Here is a 23,654-nt window from a genome sequence, read left to right as displayed (position 1 = left end):
AGGAAGCCTCGGCTCCAGGGGTGGGGTCCGGGGTGTCTGAGGCCCTTCCTCCTGCAGCTCACGCCGGGGAGCCCCAGGGCAGCTCCTGCCGGGCTGGCGGCACCGCAGCTGGCGCGGCCGCACCCTGTCATTACAACGAGGCTTTGAAGCAGCTGGCGGCGGGCTGTTTGCCCGCGTGGGAGGGTCCTTCCTGAGCCCCACTGACGCCCGTTCCCTTGCAGGCCCAGCCGTGAGGACGGGAGGAGGACGCTCGGGCCAGCATGGCCGATCCCAGCGAAGGGCCCCGGGCGGGGCCTGGGGAGGCGGCCGAGCCCCCCGGGGACGAGAGTGGCACCGCCGGTGGGGAGGCCTTCCCTCTGTCTTCGCTGGCCAACCTGTTCGAGGGGGAGGAGGGGTCCCCCTCGCCCTCACCACCCGATGCTGTTCGCCCGGCAGCCGCCGCCGCTGCGGGCACAGGTGATGGGCGACCAAACCTGCGCATGAAGTTCCAGGGCGCCTTCCGCAAGGGGGTGCCCAACCCCATTGACCTGCTGGAGTCCACCCTGTACGAGTCCTCGGTGGTGCCCGGGCCCAAGAAAGCGCCCATGGACTCGCTCTTCGACTACGGCACCTACCGCCACCACCCCAGTGACAACAAGCGGTGGAGGAGGAAGGTCTTAGAGTGAGTATTGCTGGCCGCCGGGCAGTGGTCTCCAGCTCTGTACTGAGTCCATCCACCCACCTGTCCGTCCATCCATCCATCCACCCATCCTTCCATACATCCATCCATCCATCCATCCATCCATCCATCCGTCCATCCATCCATCCATCTGTCCATCCTTCCATCCATCCATCCATCCATCCATCTACCCACCTGTCCATCCTTCCATCCATCCATCCATCCATCCATCCATCCATCCATCCATCCATCCATCCACCCACCCACCTGTCCATCCTTCCATTTATCCATCCATCCATTTATCCATCCACCCAGCTATCCATCCATCCGTCCATCTATCCATTTATCCATTTACCCATCCATCTACCCACCTGTCCATCCATCCATCCATCCATCCATCCATCCATCCATCCATCCAGCTATCCGTCCATCCGTCCATCTATCCATTTATCCATCCATCCATCCATCCACCCACCTGTCCATCCATCCATCCATCCATCCATCCATCCATCCATCCATCCATCCATCCAGCTATCCATCCATCCATCCATCTATCCATCCATCCATCTACCCACCTGTCCATCCTTCCATTTATCCACCCACCCAGCTATCCTTCCATCCATTTATCCTTCCATTTATTCATTTATTCATCCACCCACCTATCCATCCATCCATTTATCTTTCCATTCATCCACCCACCTGTCCATCCTTCCATACACTCGTTTGTTCATCCACCCATCCATCCACTCATCCATCTGTCCTCTACTCATTCATTCACCCAGCTACCTGTCTTTCCACCTATCAATCCACTTGTCCAATTCATCTGTCCATCATCATTCAAATATCTATGTACCCATCTATTTATCTGTCGTCTACTTGTCCAGCCCTCCACTCATGTCAACCTTCCATTCATCCACCACTTATTCATCCACCTATTCATTCCTTTACTTACCCACTGTTTCTATTCATCCAACCAGTCAGCTATCCATTAAACTACATTCATCATTCATCCATTCGTTCCATTTCTAATTTTCTCTCTCTCCTCCTCCCTCTCTCCCTCCCTTCCCCTTCCCTCCTTCCCTCCCTTCCTTCCACCAATTCATTCACCCATCTATCTAATCCATCCACTTGTTCATTCATTCATTCAAATTGCTCACTCACTGACTCATTCATATTTTCGTTCATTTTCTCATCCATCCATCCACCCACCTTCTCCTGCTGACACACCCCAGCAGCCCCTCCTGGGTCTTCTCCAAGTGCCACCTTCATTCCTGGGCACCTCCTGGGGCTAGGGGAGAGGTCAGACTCTAAAGTATTAACCCTTTCTCTCCATGAAGGAAGCCTGGCTGAAGGAGAGGAGAGTGGAGAGAAGCCCTGGGTGGGGTTACCGCATGGCCATCCCAATGCTGCATTCTCTGCCAGGCCTAGCTCCAGCCCCCTGGCTCCAGCCCCCTCGCTCCAGCCCCCTCGCTGCAGCCCCCTGCCTCCAGCTCCCTGCCTCCAGCCCCCTCGCTGCAGCCCCCTGCCTCCAGCCCCCTCGCTGCAGCCCCCTGGCCCCAGCCCCCTGCCTCCAGCCCCCTCGCTGCAGCCCCCTGGCCCCAGCCCCCTGCCTCCAGCCCCCTGCCTCCAGCCCCCTGGCTCCAGCCCCTACATCACCTGTGTGGACCCATCCTCCTGCCACGGGCTCTGCCAGGCTGAGTCCTCAGGCCCAGACTCCAGAACAAAGGCATTTGCCTGGCCTCTTCCTGGGGTTCGTGTGGCTTCTGTAGGCCTGATGCACTGAGCCCTAGTTCCTGGTCCTTGGGGTGGGGGTGGGGCAGGAAATCCCTGGAGTTCCCCAAGCTGTTGGCAGTTGACGTGAGGAACGCGGCTGACGAGGACGGTCCTGTCCTCACGCTGCCCCAGCCTCTGCTCCTGCAGAACCAGTGCCGTTTATGACCCGGTCCGGGTCCTGGCCCGGTGTCCCACATGCCCGAAGGCCCAGACTCGGACACCAGCCGTTTCTTCCCTCGACTCTTTCCTCATCAGCTACTCAGCCACTCGCCCAGCTGCCCATCTTTCCACCTGTCCATCCACCTGTCCGTCCGTCCATCCATCCATCCATCATCACTCCTTCGAATGTCTATCTATGCATCTGTTCATCTGTCATCTATTGGTCCAGCTTCTACCCACGAAAACCCCTAGACACCCCGTCCGTCCGGGGTGTGTACCTGGAGGACAGATGAAGGCTGGAGGTGTCCGCTGTCCTCCTCGCTGATCAGACTCTTTTACACCCTTGGATGCAGCCTGTTGTCACTGATTCATTCAATTAACGTTTCTCAAGCACCCGCCACGTGCCAGGCAGCGGGGTGGGCCCTGGGGGTCCAGGGATGAGCTAGACAGACACGCCCCTACTCAGGCGGCCCCTTCCCTTTGGAGGGCGAGACGGACAATAAGCAAGTCAGCAAACACGTGAATTGAGGTGGCGGCAGGCTGAGGTAGGAGCCTGGAGCTGATGCAGGAAAGGTAGTCCGGGAGGGCTTCTTGGAGGAGCTGACATTTAAGCCCAGAGCTGGGGGATGAGGGAGGGCAGCCACACGGGCGTGTCCAGGTGGAGGGCAGAGCTGGGGAGCCTTGCCGGGTCTAGGGAGCTGGGCTCCAGGCGTCTGCACAGCCTCTGCTCAGAGGTGGGAACACCCAGGGCAGAGAGCCTGCGTCCCCACCCCTGAGGGCCTGCTGAAGCTGGGGGCTCCGTGTCTCCCCTCCCCCTCAGGCCCCTCCTTCCAGCCCTTAGATAGTTGGGTGTGGCTGAGCCGCTGCGGTCCCCAGAGACCCCGAAGGCCACCTCAGTGAGGTCTGGGGTCAAGGGTGTTCTTTTCATTTCATATTGAAAGGTCAAAGTTCAGGAGCAGATAGAACGGGGCTGTGCAGGGGCCAGGAGGGGCAGTTCCAGTCTGTGCCCCCCTCAGGAGAACACCTCTTTCCCCTTCCCTGGCCAGGGCTCTGCTGCCCCCTGGCCGCTGCCCACAGCCTGCCCTGGCCTCCTCTCCCGGCTGCCCGCCTCTGCTGTCATGGCACAGCCCGCTCCTCCTCCTCCTCCTCCTCCCCTCCCTCACGCCTCTGCCTGTCTTTCCGACTGCGCCTCTGTGTGCACGCGGCACACAGTAGGCGCTAAATAATCGTATCCGCTAACGTTTCTGTGCGGTGGGCCTTGAACGGGGCGCCTGTGTGCTGGCCTCACTTGTCCCGTTTCTGAGGGGGGTTAGTGATGAGCTGTGGGTGAATGAACGAGTTGTTCGTCTTTCAGCCTCGTGTCCCTCCTCCCTTTTCTCCCTGTCTCTGCCCCGTCAGTCTCTGGCTTAGTAAGTGTTCAGTAAATGACAAACGGAAGGGACGGATGGATGGACGGATGGACGGACGGATGGATGGATGGATGTGCAGGCGTGTGTGTTTCAGTCTGGCTGTCTCCACCCAAAACACAGGAGGGACTGGGTCCAGTATGTTGGATAAAACAGCTGTCCCTCCCCCCTCAGTCTGGCCTGTCCCTAGGGCTCTGGCTGTCCCCCCAGGGCTGGCGGGGTGGGCAGGGGACCAACCCTCCGGTCACCCTGCCTTCCCCCTCAGGAAGCAGCCGCAGAGCCCCAAAGCGCCTGCGCCCCAGCCGCCCCCCATCCTCAAAGTCTTCAACCGGCCCATCCTCTTTGACATCGTGTCCCGGGGCTCCACGGCGGACCTGGACGGGCTGCTCCCCTACTTGCTGACCCACAAGAAGCGCCTGACTGACGAGGAGTTCCGGGGTGAGCCTCCAGGTGGGGGTGGCGGGCAGGCCAGCCAGAGGTGGGGGAGGCATTGGGGCTCCTGTCCCCTCAGCCTCTTCCCTGGGTCCGTGGGCTGCACGGGCTGGAAGGAGCACTGGACAGGGAGTCTGGCCCCGGGTGTCTTCCGCCATTTTGCTTCACCTCTCTGGGCCTCCGCTCGCTCTGTTCGTTCATTGTTCAGCCTTTACTTAAGGCAAGGGCAGTGCAGCAGGTAAGCAGAGTCCGCCTGCCTGGGTGCAAACCGCCCTCCTCCACTGGAGGTTGTGTCCTCCTGAACCCAGAGTTCTCATCTGTAAGCTGGGGATGGGAAGGCATAGTCCTGGCCCTCAGCAGAGAACTGCATCGCGCTGGTTCAAGGCCGCTGGGATTCTGGGGAGTCCTGCCCCCTGGGGTGAGGCAGGGCATCAGGTCTGGTCCGCTTGTGCTCCCAGACACTGCCCCCCCCGCCCCGCCCGCCCCGCCCAGCTTTCCAGCGTCCCTCCCCAGGCCGCAGGCCCGTCTCCTCTGCCCCAGGACTCCCCCGCCCGGGAGCTCGCCCTGCAGCCTGTCCAGGCTCCAAACACCTCAGGGCCCAGCTCCCTCCGCTGCCTTCCCTAAATCCAGGAAGGTGGTCTGTGAGCCCCTCCACCCAGTCAGCCACCTGCTGTGTGTGTGTGTTCATAAACAAGACCCCCTGGGTCCGCCCCTGCGTGTTCTTCCAGCCAGAGGCTCATGAGGTCCACTGTGACCGCCCCCTCCCACCGCGGGTTTGACAACCTCCTTTACCGCAGCGCCCGGCTCCAGCAGCCGTGTGGGCAGTCACTTCGCCACCTGGTGGTCAAGTCTTGGAACTGCGTTTCTGGGAAGGCACTGTTCTTGGCATCTTATCCCAGGACCCAGGCTGGCAGCTCCCCCGCCCCCCGCCCCCCCCCGACCCCACGATAGCCCAGGTCTGGGGGCGTGGGAGCCCAAATCCAGGGCCTAGTTCCATGCCCCACACTTTGGGTCCCCTGTGGTTTGGAATTACCTGTGATGCCCAGCTCACCTGTCATGGAATGTTTACTACCTTATCGGTCGCCTACCACATGTAAGGTGCTGCGTTCGGCCCGGGGTGAACAGTGATGAGCGAAGCAGACATGACTCTGTCCTCAAGTAGCTCAGTCTTCCAGGGCGAGGCCAACATTGGTCAAACAATCACAGAAATAAACGCACAGTTACAAACTGTAATGTGTGCCAACAAGAGGCTGTACCGGGGGCTTTGAGCTAGTCAGGAAAACCTGGGAGAGCTTCCTGGAGGAGGTGACACTTGAGCCGAGTCTGAATGAGCTGCAGTTAACCAGGTGAAAGAGGAGGAGGGACTTGGGAGGGAGTGCGGAGACAGCGTGTGCAAAGGCCCTGCGGCTCACTGTGATAAAAATTACACTTGATGTGGCCACTCCAACTGCTGTGTGGAAAGTGGACCAAAGGAAATCAGAGCGGCTGGTGGAAACCAGGCAGGTGCCTTGGGCATGCGGGAGAGATGATGGCTGGGCCAGGGTGGTGGCAGTGGAGATGGAGATTGGTGGGGGGATTGGACAAATGGGAGGTAAAATCAGTAAGACCTGCGGGGGTGGGGGTAGGGAAGAGGGAGGACAAGGACAGGAGTGATGCGAAGGGGACCCCGTGCTCTGAGACGGGGACCTGTGCAGGCTGGGGGGGGGGGGGGGGGGGTAAGGGAGGGGACGGTGATGAGGTCGGCAGGAGAGCTCTGAATTGCCTGACGGTGGGAAACACGTAGAAAGCAGGCTGACGGGTGTGTCTGGACAGAACTCCCAGGGCCTGGCCACGTGGGACAGCCCCTCCCACTTACGAAGACGGGAACTGGAGTCCGTTATTCATTGAAGAAACAGATGCCTGGTGTGCACTCTGGGCTTGTCCCAGAGCCTCACTCCGGGCGCGGGGACAGGATCCAGGCACCTGTGGGGCGAGGTTCCGGCAGCGCCTCCCTGAATAGTAAGAACGGCCACCGTGACTTTCCTGAGGCTTCCCCCCTGCGCTGCCGGGCTCCTCAGCCAACAGCTGTTAGCCACCCGTGTCCCTGTGTGGCCTTTATCTGGAAAGGAAACGGAAGCGGAGGAAAGTTTGCACGGAAATTGGGACCAAGGCCCCTGGTTCCAGAGCGGGCACCCGACCGGCCCTGCCGGAGCCCCGCGCGATTCGCAGGGGCGTTCCTTTTTCATTGGCTCAGTTTTTAAAGGTATAAATCAGCTCACACCAGGGAAAGCAGATGCGAAGGGGCGTTAGCAGGTGTCAGGGGCAGGTTGTTAAGGACCCATTGGCACCAGAGACTGACTTCGTGAGAGATTTGACAATGAGGCCTGGTGTTGGGGTTATTACTGCTGTTCCTGTGGCCCCAGGCCCTCCTCCTTCCCCCCTGAGGTCAGCCACATCCACTGGGGCAGCCCACGCTCTGGGGAGCCCTCCCCTCCTCTGCCCCCTCTCGGGCACAGGTGCAGGTGACTCACGTGTGTCCAATAGGTGGGCAGAGGCCACCTGTGTGTCTGGCTTGGGAGGCTCCCAGCCCCATTAGCATGTTAAAGGCTCTGAGAAGTCCTGCAGGAAGGAAATCTGGCTGGCTTTGTGGAACCTGCATTCCCCCGTCTATTTGATTTGTAAAGTTCCCTCCAGGTCTGCTTTCTAAACACCAGTCTCTAAAGGCTGCAGCTTCCCACATTTTAAAGAGCCTCAGCCCCTCGGGTTATGTGTCCCCTCAGCTCCATGGGGAGCAGGTCGGGAACAGTCTCCGAGAGGAGGCGAGACCGGGCCCTGTCCCCCGCTGCCCAGGGGGAGCCCCTCATTCTGTGCCCCTGTCCCCAGAGCCTTCCACGGGGAAGACCTGCCTGCCCAAGGCCCTGCTGAACTTGAACAACGGCCGCAACGACACCATCCCCCTGCTGCTGGACATCGCCGAGCGCACCGGCAACATGCGCGAGTTCGTCAACTCGCCCTTCCGGGACATCTACTACCGAGGTGGGCCCGGCGGGAGGAGGGGGGGGGGTGGCAGAGGGCACATCCTCACTTTCCTCACCTCCGAGAGCTCCGGACTGGCCCCCGTGCCAGCCTGAACCTAGAAACCTGCTGATTGGTGAATGAATGAGTGAGTGAGTGAATGAGCTCGGGTTTCCTGCATTTCACAATCAAGACTCTGAGGTGCACGGAGCCTAGTGGCCCGTGGGCTTGGAATCCTGGCCTCAGACGCTTTGGTTCCGGACACACAGGCCCGAGGATAGGAGTTCTGTGAGCCGACAGCGCTAAGCGGCAAAGGCGTCCTGAGTCCCAGCTCCTGGGTCTAAATCCTGAGAGTCTGTGCCTCCAGCTTGGGTTCAAGGTCTGTGGGTTTCATACCTGAGCCCAGAACTCAGAGACCTCGAGGCGGTGTTCCTCGGGGGTGGGGGGGAGGGGGGAACCGCTCCGCTCGGGCATCTGAAATTCCCACGAATGGGACCCTACAAGTCGGATCCTATTTGAGCCTCAGATCCTGCTTGTACGAGACCTAGGACTGTGCATCAGAGATGCCACATCTGGGAACATCTGTCTGGAGGTCCATTGCTGCCCTTGGGTGCAGCCAGCCACGGCTCTGGCCTGCAGCCCCGCCCCCCCCATTTCCACACGGTGCACCCCAGCCCTCCAAGACAGCTCTGTGTCTGCCCTGCGGGAGCCGGAGCCGGGGTGACCGCGCTGTCCCCTCAGGTCAGACCGCCCTGCACATCGCCATCGAGCGCCGCTGCAAGCACTACGTGGAGCTGCTGGTGGCGCAGGGGGCCGACGTGCACGCCCAGGCGCGGGGGCGCTTCTTCCAGCCCAAGGACGAGGGCGGCTACTTCTACTTCGGTGAGGAGGCCCGTGGGCTGGAGGGACTCGGCGGCCCCACCGCGCTGACCGCTCCCCACAGACCCAGGGCTCAGGGCCGGACACGGCCACGCGTTGGCCTGGGTCACTGAGGCCTGGCCGTGGGGGGCGGGGGTCACGAGCCTCAGCTTCCCGTCTGCACAGTGGGCTCGTGGGTGTCAGCACCCGCACTTTCCATGGCACCTTCAGCCCAGTGCTCGCCGGGACCAGCGGTCAGGTTGTGGGGCACAGGCTCAGCCCCCACGTCCCCGTCGGACCAGGGAGAGAGTCTGCGGGTCACGCCTGTCACGGGCCCGTGTTATGTGTCAAGTGCCTCCCAGGCTCCACCTCGCATGGCCACGCCCCAAACAGCCACACCCCGTCTTCCCAGCATCCCCCACAGAAATGGGAGGTCACCACGGGACATGCTCCCACGGACTGTTGGTGCCGCGTCCAGGTCACAGCCTCTGTCCCCCAAATATCTGCAGGCGAAGTCCCCCCGGGCCCCTCACTGACCCCCCCCCCTGTACAGGTGAGCTGCCCCTGTCGCTGGCTGCCTGCACCAACCAGCCCCACATCGTCAACTACCTGACGGAGAACCCCCACAAGAAGGCGGACATGCGGCGGCAGGACTCCCGCGGCAACACGGTGCTGCACGCGCTGGTGGCCATCGCCGACAACACCCGCGAGAACACCAAGTTCGTCACCAAGATGTACGACCTCCTGCTGCTCAAGTGCGCCCGCCTCTTCCCCGACAGCAACCTGGAGGCCGTGCTCAACAACGACGGCCTCTCGCCCCTCATGATGGCCGCCAAGACGGGCAAGATCGGGGTGAGTGCAGGGCGGGGGGCACCGGCCCACCCACTCTTGTTCTCCTGCAGACACACACACACACACACACACGCACACGCACACACACACACGCACACGCACGCACACACACACACGCGCACACACGCACACACGCGCACACACACGCACACGCGCACACACACGCACACACGCACACACACGCACGCACACACACACGTGCACACACACACACGCACACACACACACGCACACACACGCACACACACACACACACACACGCACACGCAGCAGGCGCTGCCGCTGGCATTCATCACGGTTAATGCCCACACCCCTCTCAGCATGCCAGCCCGGTGTGCAGATGTCCCAGCTCAGGAGCCTGCGATGGCTCCCTGTTGTCCAGCCAGGCTGCTCACCTCCATCCGGAGCCTCCGGATGCTCACCCCCCACTCCCGCCAGCCAGGCCCAGCCACTGAGAGAAACCTGAGTCCCGGGGCTCCAGCGCCGCCGGACCCCACTGCTGGGTCCTGGCTCAGCCGGAGCTGCTGCGTGGCCAGTCCCTCCCCCCGGGCCTCAGCGCAGGCCTAGAGCAGGAGTTCGGGGCCTCGGCACTGCTGCCATTTGGGCGGAGTGGCTCTGGGGCGCGGGGCTGTCCCGTGCAGGTAGGATGCTGAGCTGCGTCCCTGGCCTTACCTACTGGATGCCAGCAGCAGCCTCCACCACTGGGACAACACAGGTGTCTGCAGACATTGCCGCCCTGAGCCCCGGGGTCACTGCGCCCCGGGGTCACTGCGCCCTGGGGTCACTGCGCCCCGGGGACACTGCGCCCCGGGGACACTGAGCCCCGGGGACACTGCGTCCTGGGGACACTGCGCCCTGGGGTCACTGCGCCCTGGGGTCACTGCGTCCTGGGGACACTGCGCCCTGGTGGACACTGCACCCTGGGGTCACTGCGCCCTGGTGGACACTGCGCCCCGGGGTCACTGCGCCCTGGGGTCACTGCGCCCCGGGGACACTGCGCCCCGGAGTCACTGCGCCCTGGGGTCACTGAGCCCTGGAGACACTGCGCCCCGGGGTCACTGCGTCCCGGGGTCACTGCGCCCTGGTGGACACTGCGCCCTGGGGTCACTGCGCCCCGGGGTCACTGCGCCCTGGTGGTCACTGCGCCCCGGGGTCACTGCACCCTGGGGTCACTGCGCCCTGGTGGACACTGCGCCCCGGGGTCACTGCGCCCTGGTGGACACTGCACCCTGGGGTCACTGCGCCCCGGGGTCACTGCGCCCCGGGGTCACTGCACCCTGGGGTCACTGCGCTCCGGGGTCACTGAGCCCTGGGGACACTGCGCCCCGAGGACACTGCGCCCTGGGGACACTGCGCCCCGAGGACACTGCGCCCTGGTGGACACCGCGCCCTGGGGTCACTGCGCCCTGGTGGAGAGGCAGACCGGAGCGCTCTGCAGTCAGGAGGGGCTGCGCCCCAGGCCTGGCTCTGCCACGTCTCCCCAGGCGTCTCCCCTCCCCTGCCTGCGCCTCAGTTTCCTCATCTGTACGTGGGGGTAGTAGCAGTGCCTGGCGGCAGAGTGTTGTCCTGTCAGCTGGATGCGGTGGTCTACTTACAGCTCTTAGGACAGAGCCTGGGACGCGTAGTCTGTGCGCAGTGAAGAGCAGGGCGGTTGTTACTCTATGAAGATGTAGCAGCTGTTGCTGCAGTGCGTGCACCGCAGAGCCCTGGGCGGAGGAACGGCCGGGCTGAAACTCGGGCTCCGTCCCCCGCACTGCAGGCCCCGGGCGACTCCGCCCTCTCGGTCCTCAGTTTCCCTGTGTGAGAGCCCCTGAGAGCAGGAGAGGTGACAGGAAGGGCTGCGTGGTGAGTCGTATAGAATTAACAGTAACAAGGTGGATTAATTGCTGTTTTAATTACGTAAGGATGACACTCACTACCATCAGGCCGTTAAGGCGAGCCGGGGTGCGGTCTGGCCTCAGTGGGCTGCTGTGGCCGAGGGACACCCTTCCTTTCTCTGAGCCTTCGTTCGTTCATCTGTAAGCCCGGGTGGTAGGGGTGAGAATTAAAGGGTCCGGCACACAGTGCCTGCGCAGTAAATACTTCCTTCCCCCGTCCTGCTCTCTGGGGAGAGCCATTTGGTGGGCTGTGCCCGGCCCCCGGGGTCCTCCCAGGAATGCCCCTCCTTGGCGGAACCCGCCAACCCCTCTTCTCCTGCTCAGATCTTTCAGCACATCATCCGTCGGGAGGTGACGGATGAGGACACCAGACACCTGTCCCGCAAGTTCAAAGACTGGGCCTACGGACCCGTGTATTCCTCGCTCTACGACCTCTCCTCCCTGGACACGTGTGGGGAGGAGGCCTCCGTGCTGGAGATCCTGGTGTACAACAGCAAGATTGAGGTGGGCGCCCGGGCGGGGGACAGGGGTGTAGCTGAGAGCGGGAAGGTGGCCTGGGCTCACATCAGTGGGTCTGGGGGCTGAGTGCAAAAGAAAGTGCCAACTAAATGCCCCAAAATGACGCCCGGCACTGGGGGGAATGCGGATTGTGGGGGGCAGGCAAGACTGGGTCAGGATTCTGGCTCTGTCACTGACATGCTGTGTGACCCAGGACAGCGGCTCAGCCTCTCTGAGGTGAGGATAAGGGCCCTGCATCTCATAGGGCTGCGGGGAGGACAGCGTGCGTTAACGTTAGAGCAGCCGGGCAGAGTGAACATTGTGTGTCAGCCGTTACCGTTAGTAGATGTTATAGGAAGTTCGGAAAGCTCTCTTTTTTCACTTAGCAGTACTTTGTCAACATCGTTCTGCACCATTAGATATTCTTGCGCAACATCATTGCTGCGTGTAAATGTGCCACGTGCTAATGCACCATTCCTCCGTTCTTGGTCATTTGGGTTTGTGTCTGCCTTTAACTATCAGGAAAAGTACTCCAGCGCATCTCTCTGGCTGCGTTATTGCACAGATCACGGTCCTAAAGAGACTCAGTCGTCAGAGGGACAGGATGCTCACAAGTGGGGCAGCGAGCGCTGGGCCCCCCCTCCCGCCTTGGCCCCCCAGCGTGGACAGACCGTCTCTTGCCCGAGCTTACTTCCCCATCTTGAAATTACTGACTGACTTGATATCTTTTCTTTTTTTTTTTTTTAAATATATCTTATTCATTTCAGAGAAGGAGGGAGAGGGAGAGATAAAAACATCAATGGTGAGAGAAAATGGTTGATCGGCTGCCTCCTGCACTCCCCCTACTGGGGACTGAGCCTGCCACCCGGGCATGTGCCCTGGACTGGATTCGAACCCGGGACCCTTCAGTCCACAGGCCAATGCTCTATCCACTGAGCGAAACCAGCCAGGGCGTGACTTGATTTTGGTGGGGTGGCCGGAGGTTTAGCGTGTCTGGTGCAGACTCTGATCGCTGGTTTCCGCTTGGGGAACTGAGTGGCGGACGGAGGTGCGGGACTCCATCACTGATGTCCGGCCTGGGTTCGTCCCGGGAAGGTGGGGTGCGTCGGGTATGTAGCGTCCTTGGGCTGGATCCCCCAGTCCCGCTCCTGAGTTGGGATCCGGAGGTGGAAGCGCAGGGACTTGTGCTCTGCCAGCAGCTCGGTACCACCCCCAGCTCGGGGTTCGAGGTGAGCACAGCTCTCCGCTCGGGTCTGAGTCTAGAATGGGCTGCACAGGCGAGTGGGGCAGACCCCGTGCTGAGCCCGGGAGTCAGGCCGCGTCCCACTCCCCCTCCTCCCCGGGGGGCCTTGAGGATCGGCGAAGCGGGGTGAGGAGGAGAAGGGGCGCGGGGAGGGTGGGGGTCGGAGTCTGCCTGCCCGGCGGCGGCCTGACCGCCCCGCCCCGCCCGCCCCGCAGAACCGCCACGAGATGCTGGCCGTGGAGCCCATTAACGAGCTGCTGCGGGACAAGTGGCGCAAGTTCGGGGCCGTGTCCTTCTACATCAACGTGGCCTCCTACCTGTGCGCCATGGTCATCTTCACCCTCACCGCCTACCACCAGCCGCTGGAGGGCACCGTGAGTGCCGCGGGCAACCAGAGGAGGCCGGGGAGCAGGATGGAGGGGTGCCTCCCGCACCCAGCGGGGAGGAGGGCGGAGGCTCCCTGGGGTCGGATGTTGGGGGGCCGGTGAGGACCTGTGTCCCCGCCCCCAGCCGCCGTACCCTTACCGCACCACCGTGGACTACCTGAGGCTGGCCGGAGAGGTCATCACGCTCTTCACCGGGGTCCTGTTCTTTCTCACCAACGTGAGTGCGTGGCCCCCAACCCGCCCGCCCTGCCCATCCTCCCCCCGCTCCCTCCTTTCCTCTTCCCCCTTCTCTTCTCCCGCCCCTTCTCCAGCCCTGTACGCCCCCTGCTCTTCCTCTTTTCCCAGCAGAGACCAGCCCGCCGTCTCTTCTCCACACACCAGTCTGCCTCCCTCTGTTCGCTTCTCTCCTCTGCCTCCTCTCCCTCCCCTCGCTCTGCACTCCTGCGGGCTCCACCCCTCACCACCTCCCCTGCCTCCAGATCAAAGACTTGTTCATGAAGAAATGCCCTGGAGTGAATTCCCTCTTCATCGATGGCTCCTTCCAGCTGCTCTAGTGAGTAGAGGCCGGGCTGGCAGCGCTGGGTCAGGAAGGTGGGGCTGGGCTGGGACATCGTGCAGGTGGGAGTGTGGGGGTGTGGGGGTGTGGGGGTGAGACTCCTAACAGCAGTGAGCTCACCCAGCCTGGCCCCCTGTAGCCCGAAGTCAGGACAAGGCCCGTCGATGCTAAGCAGCAGGGTCTCCTGCTTACAGCAGGATTCTGGTTGCTGGGGTTCCCATGTACACCGTGGATAGAAATAGTTTAACCTGCTGGAGATTGGCTGCGCGTGCTGCCTGCGGTGCCCTCTGAGAAGGCTTTGGGGCTGTGTCTGAGGCTGGGGGAGGGTGCTGTGATGGGTGATTGATGTCTGCCTCGGCACAGCTGTTACTGCGTGGGCTACTCCTTCCTTTCCCATGAGCTGGAGAGCGAGCCGTGACGTCCACGCGGCCACACATCCCCACTTACACCGCGCCTCTCCCTCGCGGTTCCAGGGCGTCACTTTGGGAACTGGCAGGGCTCAGGCCATAGCCCGCAGTAATTGTCAATTAATGGAGTGTTCTGGTTAACAGAATGTGGGAGCCGGAACCCACTGTTATGGGGTGTCGTGGTGCCCTGGAGGGCTTGGGGCGTGTCTCCCCGCAGGGCCTCATAGCCACCACCACACCCCCGCCCCTGCTGTGGTCTGTGCCGCCTGCAGCTTCATCTACTCGGTGCTGGTGATTGTCTCGGCGGCCCTCTACCTGGCCGGGATCGAGGCGTACCTGGCCGTCATGGTGTTCGCCTTGGTCCTGGGCTGGATGAACGCCCTGTACTTCACGCGCGGGCTGAAGCTAACGGGGACGTACAGCATCATGATCCAGAAGGTACGGAGGGGGCCCTCTGAGCCGCGTGCCCCGGAGGGAGCAGCGCGCCATGTACACGTCTTACGTGTGCAGACAGTGCCGTGCACCTGACGTGGGCACGTGGGGGCCGCAGGCCGCCTGGGCACCGGGAGGGCCTGGGTGCGTTGGGAGGGGGTTTGGGATGGAGGCATCGGGAGAGCGAGAAGCCGCGTGTCTCACCGCTGCCTCCGTCATCCCGCGGGGCCTGCAGATCCTCTTCAAAGACCTGTTCCGCTTCCTGCTGGTCTACCTGCTCTTCATGATCGGCTACGCGTCAGGTGAGCTCGGGGCGCCCGGGGGCTGCGGCGGGGGGAGGGGGGGCGCGTGAGGACCAGACGGCAGCCGTGATGTGTGGGAGCATAAGCAGCGTGCGTGGAGTTCTCACGGCGTGCCAGGCGCGGGGTAAGTCCTTCCCCATCCCGCCTCTTAACTCTCCCAAGTCTGAGACCACAAGCCTTTGCCGTCTCCTTCGCAGATGGGGAAACAGGCTTAGAACCGTTACGTGACTTGCCCAAGTTCAAAAGCTAGGACATGGTGAGACTGGCATGTCAACCATCATTGCAAAGAAGCCGCATGAAACGCGGTGGCTGCAAACAGCCCCCGTGGATGTACCGTTCGTGAGTCCGGCTCCGCGAGGTGGTGTGCTGGCCTGGCCCCTCTGGCCGGTCTCACAGGCCGCGGCGGCTCAGCGGGCGGGCGGGCCGGTCTCACAGGCCGCGGCGGCTCAGCGGGCGGGCGGGCCGGTCTCACAGGCCGCGGCGGCTCAGCGGGCGGGTGGGCCGGTCTCACAGGCCGCGGCGGCTCAGCGGGCGGGCGGGCCGGTCTCACAGGCCGCGGCGGCTCAGCGGGCGGGCGGGCCGGTCTCACAGGCCGCGGCGGCTCAGCGGGCGGGCGGCCTGGGCTGGCAGATGGCCTCGGGGGGCGACTTGGCCGTTCCCTGTGGTCGCTCCTCCTCCAGCCGGCTCGACGGGGCTGGGCGCTGGGTAGTCTAAGGGGTCTCGGGCGCGAGCGGAAGTGTCCAGGGTCACTTCCTGGCACGGCATCACGTCTGCCCCCTCGATTGGCCAAAGCAGGACGCGAGCGGCCTCGTTCAGAGGAGGGGAAACAGACTAGACGGCTCCACAGAAGGCGCTGCCGAGCACAGGAAGGGGCGTGGCCACAGGGAGAGTGCGTTTTCATAAGTGATCTATCAGCCCAGGACTTTTCATTTATTTGTTTGTTTATTTATTATTGATTTCAGAGAGGAAGGGAAAGGGGAGAGAGAGAAACATCAATGATGAGAGAATCATTTATTCAGCTTCCTCCTCCATGCCCCCTCCTGGGGATCGAGCCCACAATCCAGGCACGTACCCTGATCAGGAATCGAACCCTGACCCCTGGTTCATAGGTCAATGCTCACCACTGAGCCACACCGGTCAGGCAGCCCAGGTCCTTTTTACAGCTCAATACTGGCTCCCTCAAATACGGTTTCTCCGTGATGTCAGGGTGCCGCGGACCTCGGTGGGACAGGCTGTGGGGCGGGACCAGGAGTGGGGAGAGGGACCAAGCCGTTGGGCTGGTCCATAGGGGCGGCCATCTCCCATTCAACGCCCAGCATCCTAAAGGGCGTGGCCGACGCGGCTTCACCGGCCTCACTCCCCTCTGAGGAGGGTGGCCGGTCCGGCCCTGACGCGGGAGTGTGATGGCGGCGCTGTTTTAACCCGGATGGCGGGTTATTTGGGGATCCAGAGCTGTAACCTTAGCTGGGGAGAGGGACCCGGTACAGCGGCCCCTCCCAGTGATGGGACGAGAAGAACTAGACAGAGCGTTGGGTTCCACGGTGCTTTGGGATTTGGGTCAAGTCCAGCCCTACGGCATCCTAATTGTAGAAACTGAGGCAGAAGCTCCGTGGTTAACGCGGCAGCTTGGTGGTCAGCTTGGTCCCGGGCGTCTGCTCCGGGCACTAGCTCCCCCGCCTGAGATTGACCGGACACAGGACACGTGCTGTTCTCCACGTTTGTGTCCGTGACAGACATTGCCAGTGGATCACAGAACTGTTTTCTGATGAGTCCGGACAAGATTTCAGAATCCTTCTCAACACACATTTCAGCAGCCACGACGCACCTCAGTGGCGCTGGCATGAGCTGTCACCCCAGGTGGAAGGCTCTGCGGCACTCGATGCCCCCTGAGCGCAGGGCTCAGTCCCCGCGTGCCCCCTGCCCGGGGCCGGGGCCGTGGCTGCTGCTCCGCGGTGTGGCAGGGCCTCTGAGCTGTCTGGGCCGTGATGGGACGAGCAGCTCTGTCAGCGGAGGTGTCTGCAGGGGCGAGGGCCTTGGCCAGCGCGGCTTCCGGGGCAGTCAGGACGGGCGGGCGCCGGTTTCAGCCCCGGCCCTTCCTCCGTGAGCTGGTGTGAGCAGAGCGTCTGCCCCGGAACTCGGCACCCCGGGCTCCCGGGACCTTCGGGAACGCCGGGCTGAAGGAGGGCTCCTCAGCCTTGGCCCTTGTGGGGCCGGACGATTCTCTCCTGGGCCTGTCCTGTGGGTGGGGGTGCTTGTCAGCGTCCCGGGCCTCTGCCGAGTGCACGCCGGCCGCGCTCCCCTCCGGCCTGGCACCCAAACACGCCTCAGGACAGTGTAGATGCCCTGGGGGGGTCACCCCAGCTGCAGGACCTCCTCCTCGTGGCAGGAGTTCTGGAAGGAGCAGTGGCTTTGGATTCGGGAAGACCCTGGCCTGGCTGACCTGCTGTCACCAGCCTCCGTTCCCCCCTCCACCCGATGGGAGTGACGCCCCACCTCTCGGCTTGCGTCCAACTCAGCGAGTGCCACCGCGTCCCTCCCACAGCGCTGGTGTCCCTGCTGAACCCCTGCGCCAACATGAAGGAGTGCAGCGAGGACCGCGCCAACTGCACGGCGCCCGCGTACCCGTCGTGCCGCGACAGCGACACCTTCAGCACCTTCCTGCTGGACCTCTTCAAGCTGACCATCGGCATGGGCGACCTGGAGGTGCTGCGCGGCACCAAGTACCCCGCCGTGTTCATCGTGCTGCTGGTCACCTACATCATCCTCACCTTCGTGCTGCTGCTCAACATGCTCATCGCCCTCATGGGGGAGACCGTGGGCCAGGTCTCCAAGGAGAGCAAGCACATCTGGAAGCTGCAGGTGAGCCGGCCCCCGCCCGCCTCGCCCCTCCCCCCCGCCCGCCTCGCCCCTCCCCCCCGTCCGCCTCGCCCCCCCCCCCCCCCGTCCACCTCGCCCCCCGTCCGCCTCGCCCCCCCGCCCGCCTCGCCCCCCGTCCGCCTCGCCCCCCCGTCCGCCTCGCCCCCCGTCCGCCTCGCCCTCCGTCCGCCTCGCCCCCCGTCCGCCTCGCCCTCCATCCGCCTCGCCACCCTCCTCCCCCCGAGGTGGGGCCGTGGACCCCCCGCACCTCCTCAGCCTCCCGCTCTGGGCCGGCCACACCGTCTCCTGCCTCCGCCTTCCTGTCTGTAAAATGGGCATCCAAGCTGCGCCTGCTTCCCAGAGCCACCTGCTGCGTTGCCAGCGGCTTCTGCCTGACCACCAGCGATGGGGTCCAGTCACAGGGCACAGTCGCCCCGGGCACCGAGAGAGCTCTGTGGCGCAGGGAACGCTCAAGGAGCTGGGCATGCAGCAGGGGTCTGCGCCGAGGCCAGGGCGGCTGCCAGGACACCCCCCCCCCCCCCCCCCCCCCCGTGCTCGTCGTGTGGAAGACCGTGGACTGGGCCTCAGTGGCCCGGGGCGGGGCGGGGCGGGGCTGCTTTGCTTCCCGGGGATTCCCGGCGATCCTAGGAGGCAGAGGCCTGGGTCCCAGCCTGCCTGGAACACGCACAGTTCCCGAATCTGGGTTTTCGCAATCACTGCCCGCCCAGGGCCCAGGCACGCGGCACCTGCAGTTCAAGGAGATGGCGTGGGGAGAAAAGGGGACCCCAAGGCCACCCTCCCACGTCGGGTCTCAGGGCAGCATCCAGGTCTGCTCTGAATCCTTATTCCCACGGGCCTCAGTTTCCCCACTGGGCGAGACTCATAAGATGCAAACTGGCAGCCTGTGGATTGGATTTGACCAGCAAAGATTTATTTTTTTCTTTATCCGTTAAAAAAAATGTAATGCGGAATTTTAAAGTGAAGAGGTTTCCTGTAAAAATCCAGGGTTGGCCTTTCTTGGCAAGGTGGGCCCACATTCTGCCTGGCAGCCGGGAGGCGGCTGCCCCCCAGTCCCCACCCCTCCCTAGTGCTCCCCACACTGAGCGGCGGCTGCTGTGCTGAGTCCTGGGCTGGGCCTTTCTGCCTCTGATCCTGCCTCGCCCATTCATTCTGCTGGGTCAGGGGATTCGAGTTTGTAGCTGCTCCGGGTCGGTGGGAGCTGGAGAGCCTACTTCTCTGCCCACCAGCCCGCCGTCATGCCTGCCATCAGGGCAGTGGGCGGCTGGGCGAGGCTCACCGGCCTGCGCCCTCCCTCCCCAGTGGGCCACCACCATCCTGGACATCGAGCGCTCCTTCCCCGTGTTCCTGAGGAAGGCCTTCCGCTCCGGCGAGATGGTGACCGTGGGCAAGAGCTCGGACGGCACCCCCGACCGCAGGTGGTGCTTCAGGTGAGGCGGGCGGACGGGGCGGACGGGGCGGGACCCTCCCGCGAGATCGGGCCTCCTTGCGTCTTCCACCCGTGGCAGCTTCTCGAGCCACCGGCCACGATGGTCCTGACCCAAGTTCTGTTCCACCGGCTGAGGTTGGGCGAGTCGGTTCACTTCTCAGCCTTGGTTTCCTCGTCTGTGAAATGGGGACAATGCTAACACCCCCCCGGCCGGCTGTGCGATTGGATGGGTCACGCAGGAGACCGCGCCTGCCCGTGCACCGGGGCGCCCGCACGCAGCGGCCTTGCGGCTCCTCTGTCCCGGGCTCAGGGCGGCATCCCTGTCGATAGACAGCGGGGTGCGGCGGCTGAGAGGGAGAGAGGACCCAGCAGCTTCCAGGGCTTACGAGGTTACCCAGAGGCCCAGCGAGTGCCAGCTTCTTCGGGGAACCCCTGAGCCAACCTTTCTCAGAAGCTGATCACCCTTTGCACGGGGGGGGGGGGGGGGGGGCAGCCTAGAGAGCAGAGCCATGTTTGGGGTCCCCAGCTGGGATGTGGGCGTGGTAATAGCTCCCAGCGCATAGGCCAGGCGGTCTGTCCTGTTCAATTTGAACCCCAAATTCAAACCCCGACCAATTTATCAGCATTGTGGCCTTGGGCAGTGTGACAAGCCTCCGCTTCCTTGTCTGTAGACTGGGAACAGTGCATGTATCTTCCTTGCTCGGTCCTAGCACATAGCACTTGCTCCAGAAATGGGGGTTGAGTGAAAGTAACAAAAATAATTTTAAAAAGGAAAAATCACGTTGAGTCAATGTGGGCTCCAGAGGCTGTAGCCTGACTTTCCGGGGTGTCCCAGCGCTGAGGGGGGCGTTTAAGAAGGAGGGTGTCCCAGCGCTGAGGGGGCGTTTAAGAAGGAGGGTGTCCCAGCGCTGAGGGGGGCGTTTAAGAAGGAGGGTGTCCCAGCGCTGAGGGGGCGTTTAAGAAGGAGGGTGTCCCGGCGCTGAGGGGGCGTTTAAGAAGGAGGTGTCCGTGGCAGGCGTGTGGCTGAGCCTGTGGTACATCCGTGCAGTGGAATGTTCCTCAGCCACGAAAAGGAGTGAAGTCCTGCCACGTGCTGCCACATGAGTGAACCTCAAAAACGTCATGCTCAGTGAAAGCCAGACCCAGAGGCCACGTACTCTGTCCCGCTTACACGACACGTCCATCCACGGAGCGGAAAGGAGAATAGAGGCAGCCGAGGGGGGGCGGGGGATGGGGCACCTCATTTCTGCTTGTGGTGATAGGACAGTTTTGGGATTGGAGAGTGGTGGTGGTTGCACAACCTTGGGAATTTATTTAATGCACTGAATTGTATACTTAGAAATGGTTAGAATAACAATGAGGAGGCGGGGTGCTGGGAGGCTGCGGGGGGGGGGCTCCCCCTGACCTTGCCCTGCTGTGGCCCCGCCAGGGTGGACGAGGTGAACTGGTCTCACTGGAACCAGAACTTGGGCATTATTAACGAGGACCCGGGCAAGAACGAGAGCTACCAGTGCTACGGCTTCTCCCACACCGTGGGCCGCCTCCGCAGGGGTGAGCCGGGACGGGGGGGGGCCGCCTCCGCAGGGGTGAGCCGGGACGGGGGGGGGCCGCCTCCGCAGGGGTGAGCCGGGAGGGGGGTGGGGGGGGCCGCCTCCGCAGGGGTGAGCCGGGACGGGGGTGGGGGGGCCGCCTCCGCAGGGGTGAGCCGGGACGGGGGGGGGGGGCCGCCCCCGGGGGGGGAGCCGGGGGGGGGGGGGGGGGGGGGCCGCCTCCGGGGGGTGAGCCGGGATGGGGGTGGGGGGGGCCGCCTCCGCAGGGGTGAGCCGGGATGGGGGTGGGGGGGGGCCGCCTCCGCAGGGGTGAGCCGGGATGGGGGTGGGGGGGGGCCGCCTCCGCAGGGGTGAGCCGGGATGGGGGTGGGGGGGGGGGGCCGCCTCCGGGGGGTGAGCCGGGATGGGGGTGGGGGGGGCCGCCTCCGGGGGGTGAGCCGGGATGGGGGTGGGGGGGGGGCCGCCTCCGCAGGGGTGAGCCGGGCCGGGGGGGGGGGGCGCCTCCGGGGGGTGAGCCGGGACGGGGGGGGGGGGGTCCGCCTCCGTAGGGTGAGCCGGGAGGGGGGGGTGGGCCGCCTCCGGGGGGTGAGCCGGGACGGGGGTGGGGAGCCGACGCGGGGCGCCGAGGGGCAGCTCTGGGCCAGTCTCATCACTAAGACGCGGAGCGATCCCGTCCCTTCTGAGACTCGGTGCTCACGGCTGTGGAACGGGGGGTCGGATGAGCTGACCGCTGTTTCCTTTGCTGCTGTGCGTGCCTGGGCCCCTTCCTCACACTGAGTGCGTGAGCCGGTGGGAGGGTGTGGGCCCCAGGCGTCCTCACTGGCCTGAGCTCTGACGGCCCCGCGTGCCGTGTGCTCCTGGGCACGCACCTCACCTCTCAGCCCAGTCTCCGTCTCTGTGAGATGGGGTAACAAGACCCCCCTCAGAGCACTGTGGGGTGCCCGGCACACAGTAGGCGCTCCACATGTGCACGCTCCACCAACTCTCGCTTCCGCCGTGCTCACCCCAGATCGCTGGTCCTCCGTGGTGCCGCGCGTGGTGGAACTGAACAAAAACTCGAACCCAGACGAGGTGGTGGTGCCTCTGGACAACATGGGGAACCCCAGCTGCGACGGCCACCGGCAGAGCTACCCCCCCAAATGGAGGACTGATGACGCCCCCCTCTAGGGGCTGTAGGCAGGGCCTGGTCTCCAGCCTGCAGCCCCCCTCCCCCTCCCCCACCATTTCAAGTCCACCTGCATTTCAGCCACATGTTCTGTTGACCCAGAGGTGAGGGCCCGGCGGAGACACGGAGGGCCCTAGGACCCTCTGGCCCCCAGGCTCCTGCCCCCGCTCCCCCCGTCTCACTCCCATGGAGTCACGGAAGCCAAAGCCGGGCCTCCCGCCCACAGGGGCTCCCCCAGCCCCTCCATTATTTATTTGTTCTGCTCTCAGGAAAGCAGCATGACCCCCCCCCCCTCCCCCGCCAAAACGGAACCTGGCAGAGGCCTCGGACCCTGTTCCGGGTCCCAGGTGCACCGCTGGCCAGGCCCCCCCTGATCCTGCGCCCTGGGCCGCGCACAGCCCGGAGCGGCAGCCAGGGGCCTCGGGCGGGCCGCGCCTCCTGCGCAGTCTGTAGCGGGGCTGCGGTTGCTGGTGCTCAATAAATGTCCGTTCACTGATGGTGGAGGTGGTGGGGTGATGGGGGTGGTAACAGGCACAGGGTCACAGGAGGGAGATGGGAGCTAAGAAATGCCCGCGGGCTGGGGGGGGGGGGACGAGGGCAGCTGCAGTGGCCAAGGTGGTGGTTAGGGTGAAGGTTGGGGGCCGGACAGGAGGTGGTGGTGGTGGTGTGGCCTGAGAGATGGGGTGATTGGAGTGGTGACGGGGAGGGCAGAGAAGGCAATGGGGGAGAGAAATGCTGAGGGCCCGGGGTGGGGGGGAGCTGTGTTGATGGGGGAATAATGCTGCTTGGGAAGTAGTGAGTATTGGAGCTCCGTTTGTGGGGAGGGTAATGCTCACCAGAGGACAGAGGTCACGCTGTGCTGGGGGGTGGGGGGTGGGGAGTGGGGGGCAGGAGAGCTGCGGGGAGGGCGGAGCAGAGGCGGAGGTGACAGCTCTGGCCAGGTGAGGCCTCAGCGGCAGGCAGGAGAGGAGGCAGCGGCTTCCGGCCGCCCGCGGGGACGGCACTGGTGAGTGCCTGGGGCCTGGGTAGGGGTGGGCCCTGCTTCTCTCCTCGGGGCGTCCCAGCAGGTGTGCGTGTGAGTGGAGCTGAAGGCCGGCCCGTTCCCCTGCCCCGGGCAGCCGTCCACCTGGGGCCACACCCGCTCCTCAGGCCCCGCCACGTTCCAGGCTTCGGACCCCATCCAGCCGCATCCAGAGGAGGAAGGACAGGTGGCCTGTGTCTCCCTTTATGGGGGAGGAAACTCCCCCAGACCCCCAGCCGACCCCCTCCTGTGTCATTAGCCAGGTTTGTGTCACGTGTCCCACGCTCCAGCCAGCAGGCAGGAAGCAGCAGGCGGCTACAGAAGCAAGGGAAGCCCTGACCGGTGTGGCTCAGTGGATAGAGTGTCGGCCTGCGGACCGAAGGGTCCAGGTTCGATTCTGGTCCAAGGCATGTACCAGTAGGGGGTGTGCAAGAGGCAGCTGATCGATGTTTCTCTCTCATCGATGTTTCTAACTCTATCCCTCTCCCTTCCTCTTCATAAAAAATCAATAAAATATACTTATAAACAAAAAACAAGAAGCAAGGGAAGTAGGGAGGATGGTAGTTTCCCCAGCAGGTGGTGCTGCGGGAAAGAAGAATGGAAGAATCCACGTTACCTAGGCAACCAGTAGCATTTGCTACAGCTTTCCACTCTACATCCCAACTTTCCCGTGGGGAGTGGACCATATGGTCAGCAGGAATGGCTGTGGGTCCTTCTGGGAGGCTGTGGGATGGGCCTGCCCCCAAATCAAAACACCCTCTCGACTCAAAGGGACTCCACAG

The 23,654-nt window shown here is 63.5% G+C and overlaps 1 protein-coding gene across 5 annotated transcripts; it reads left to right on the top strand.

Annotated features, from left to right (window-relative positions):
* The first annotated feature begins 260 nt into the window (after window positions 1-260).
* On the top strand, window positions 261-21,853 carry TRPV4 (transient receptor potential cation channel subfamily V member 4). Of its 5 annotated transcripts, XM_054712516.1 has the most exons (16): window positions 261-339; window positions 457-661; window positions 4,262-4,434; window positions 7,291-7,443; window positions 8,164-8,304; window positions 8,834-9,132; window positions 11,334-11,513; window positions 12,966-13,124; window positions 13,261-13,353; window positions 13,616-13,689; window positions 14,372-14,537; window positions 14,767-14,833; window positions 17,376-17,692; window positions 19,010-19,137; window positions 20,566-20,687; window positions 21,696-21,853. In XM_054712516.1, the coding sequence occupies exons 1-16, from the start codon at window positions 261-263 to the stop codon at window positions 21,851-21,853; spliced, it is 2,514 nt and encodes an 837-aa protein (XP_054568491.1). The 5 variants fall into 5 exon arrangements, with proteins under 5 accessions (XP_054568491.1, XP_054568490.1, XP_054568492.1 ...); XM_054712515.1 differs by having other exon boundaries at window positions 261-661; XM_054712517.1 differs by lacking the exon at window positions 8,164-8,304 and having other exon boundaries at window positions 261-661.
* The last annotated feature ends 1,801 nt before the right edge of the window (window positions 21,854-23,654 follow it).

The sequence above is a fragment of the Eptesicus fuscus genome, chromosome 23 (assembly GCF_027574615.1).
Source record: "Eptesicus fuscus isolate TK198812 chromosome 23, DD_ASM_mEF_20220401, whole genome shotgun sequence".
NCBI lineage: Eukaryota > Metazoa > Chordata > Mammalia > Chiroptera > Vespertilionidae > Eptesicus > Eptesicus fuscus.
Note: the sequence above shows the minus strand (reverse complement) of the source record. Positions and strands in the feature narration are given on the sequence as shown.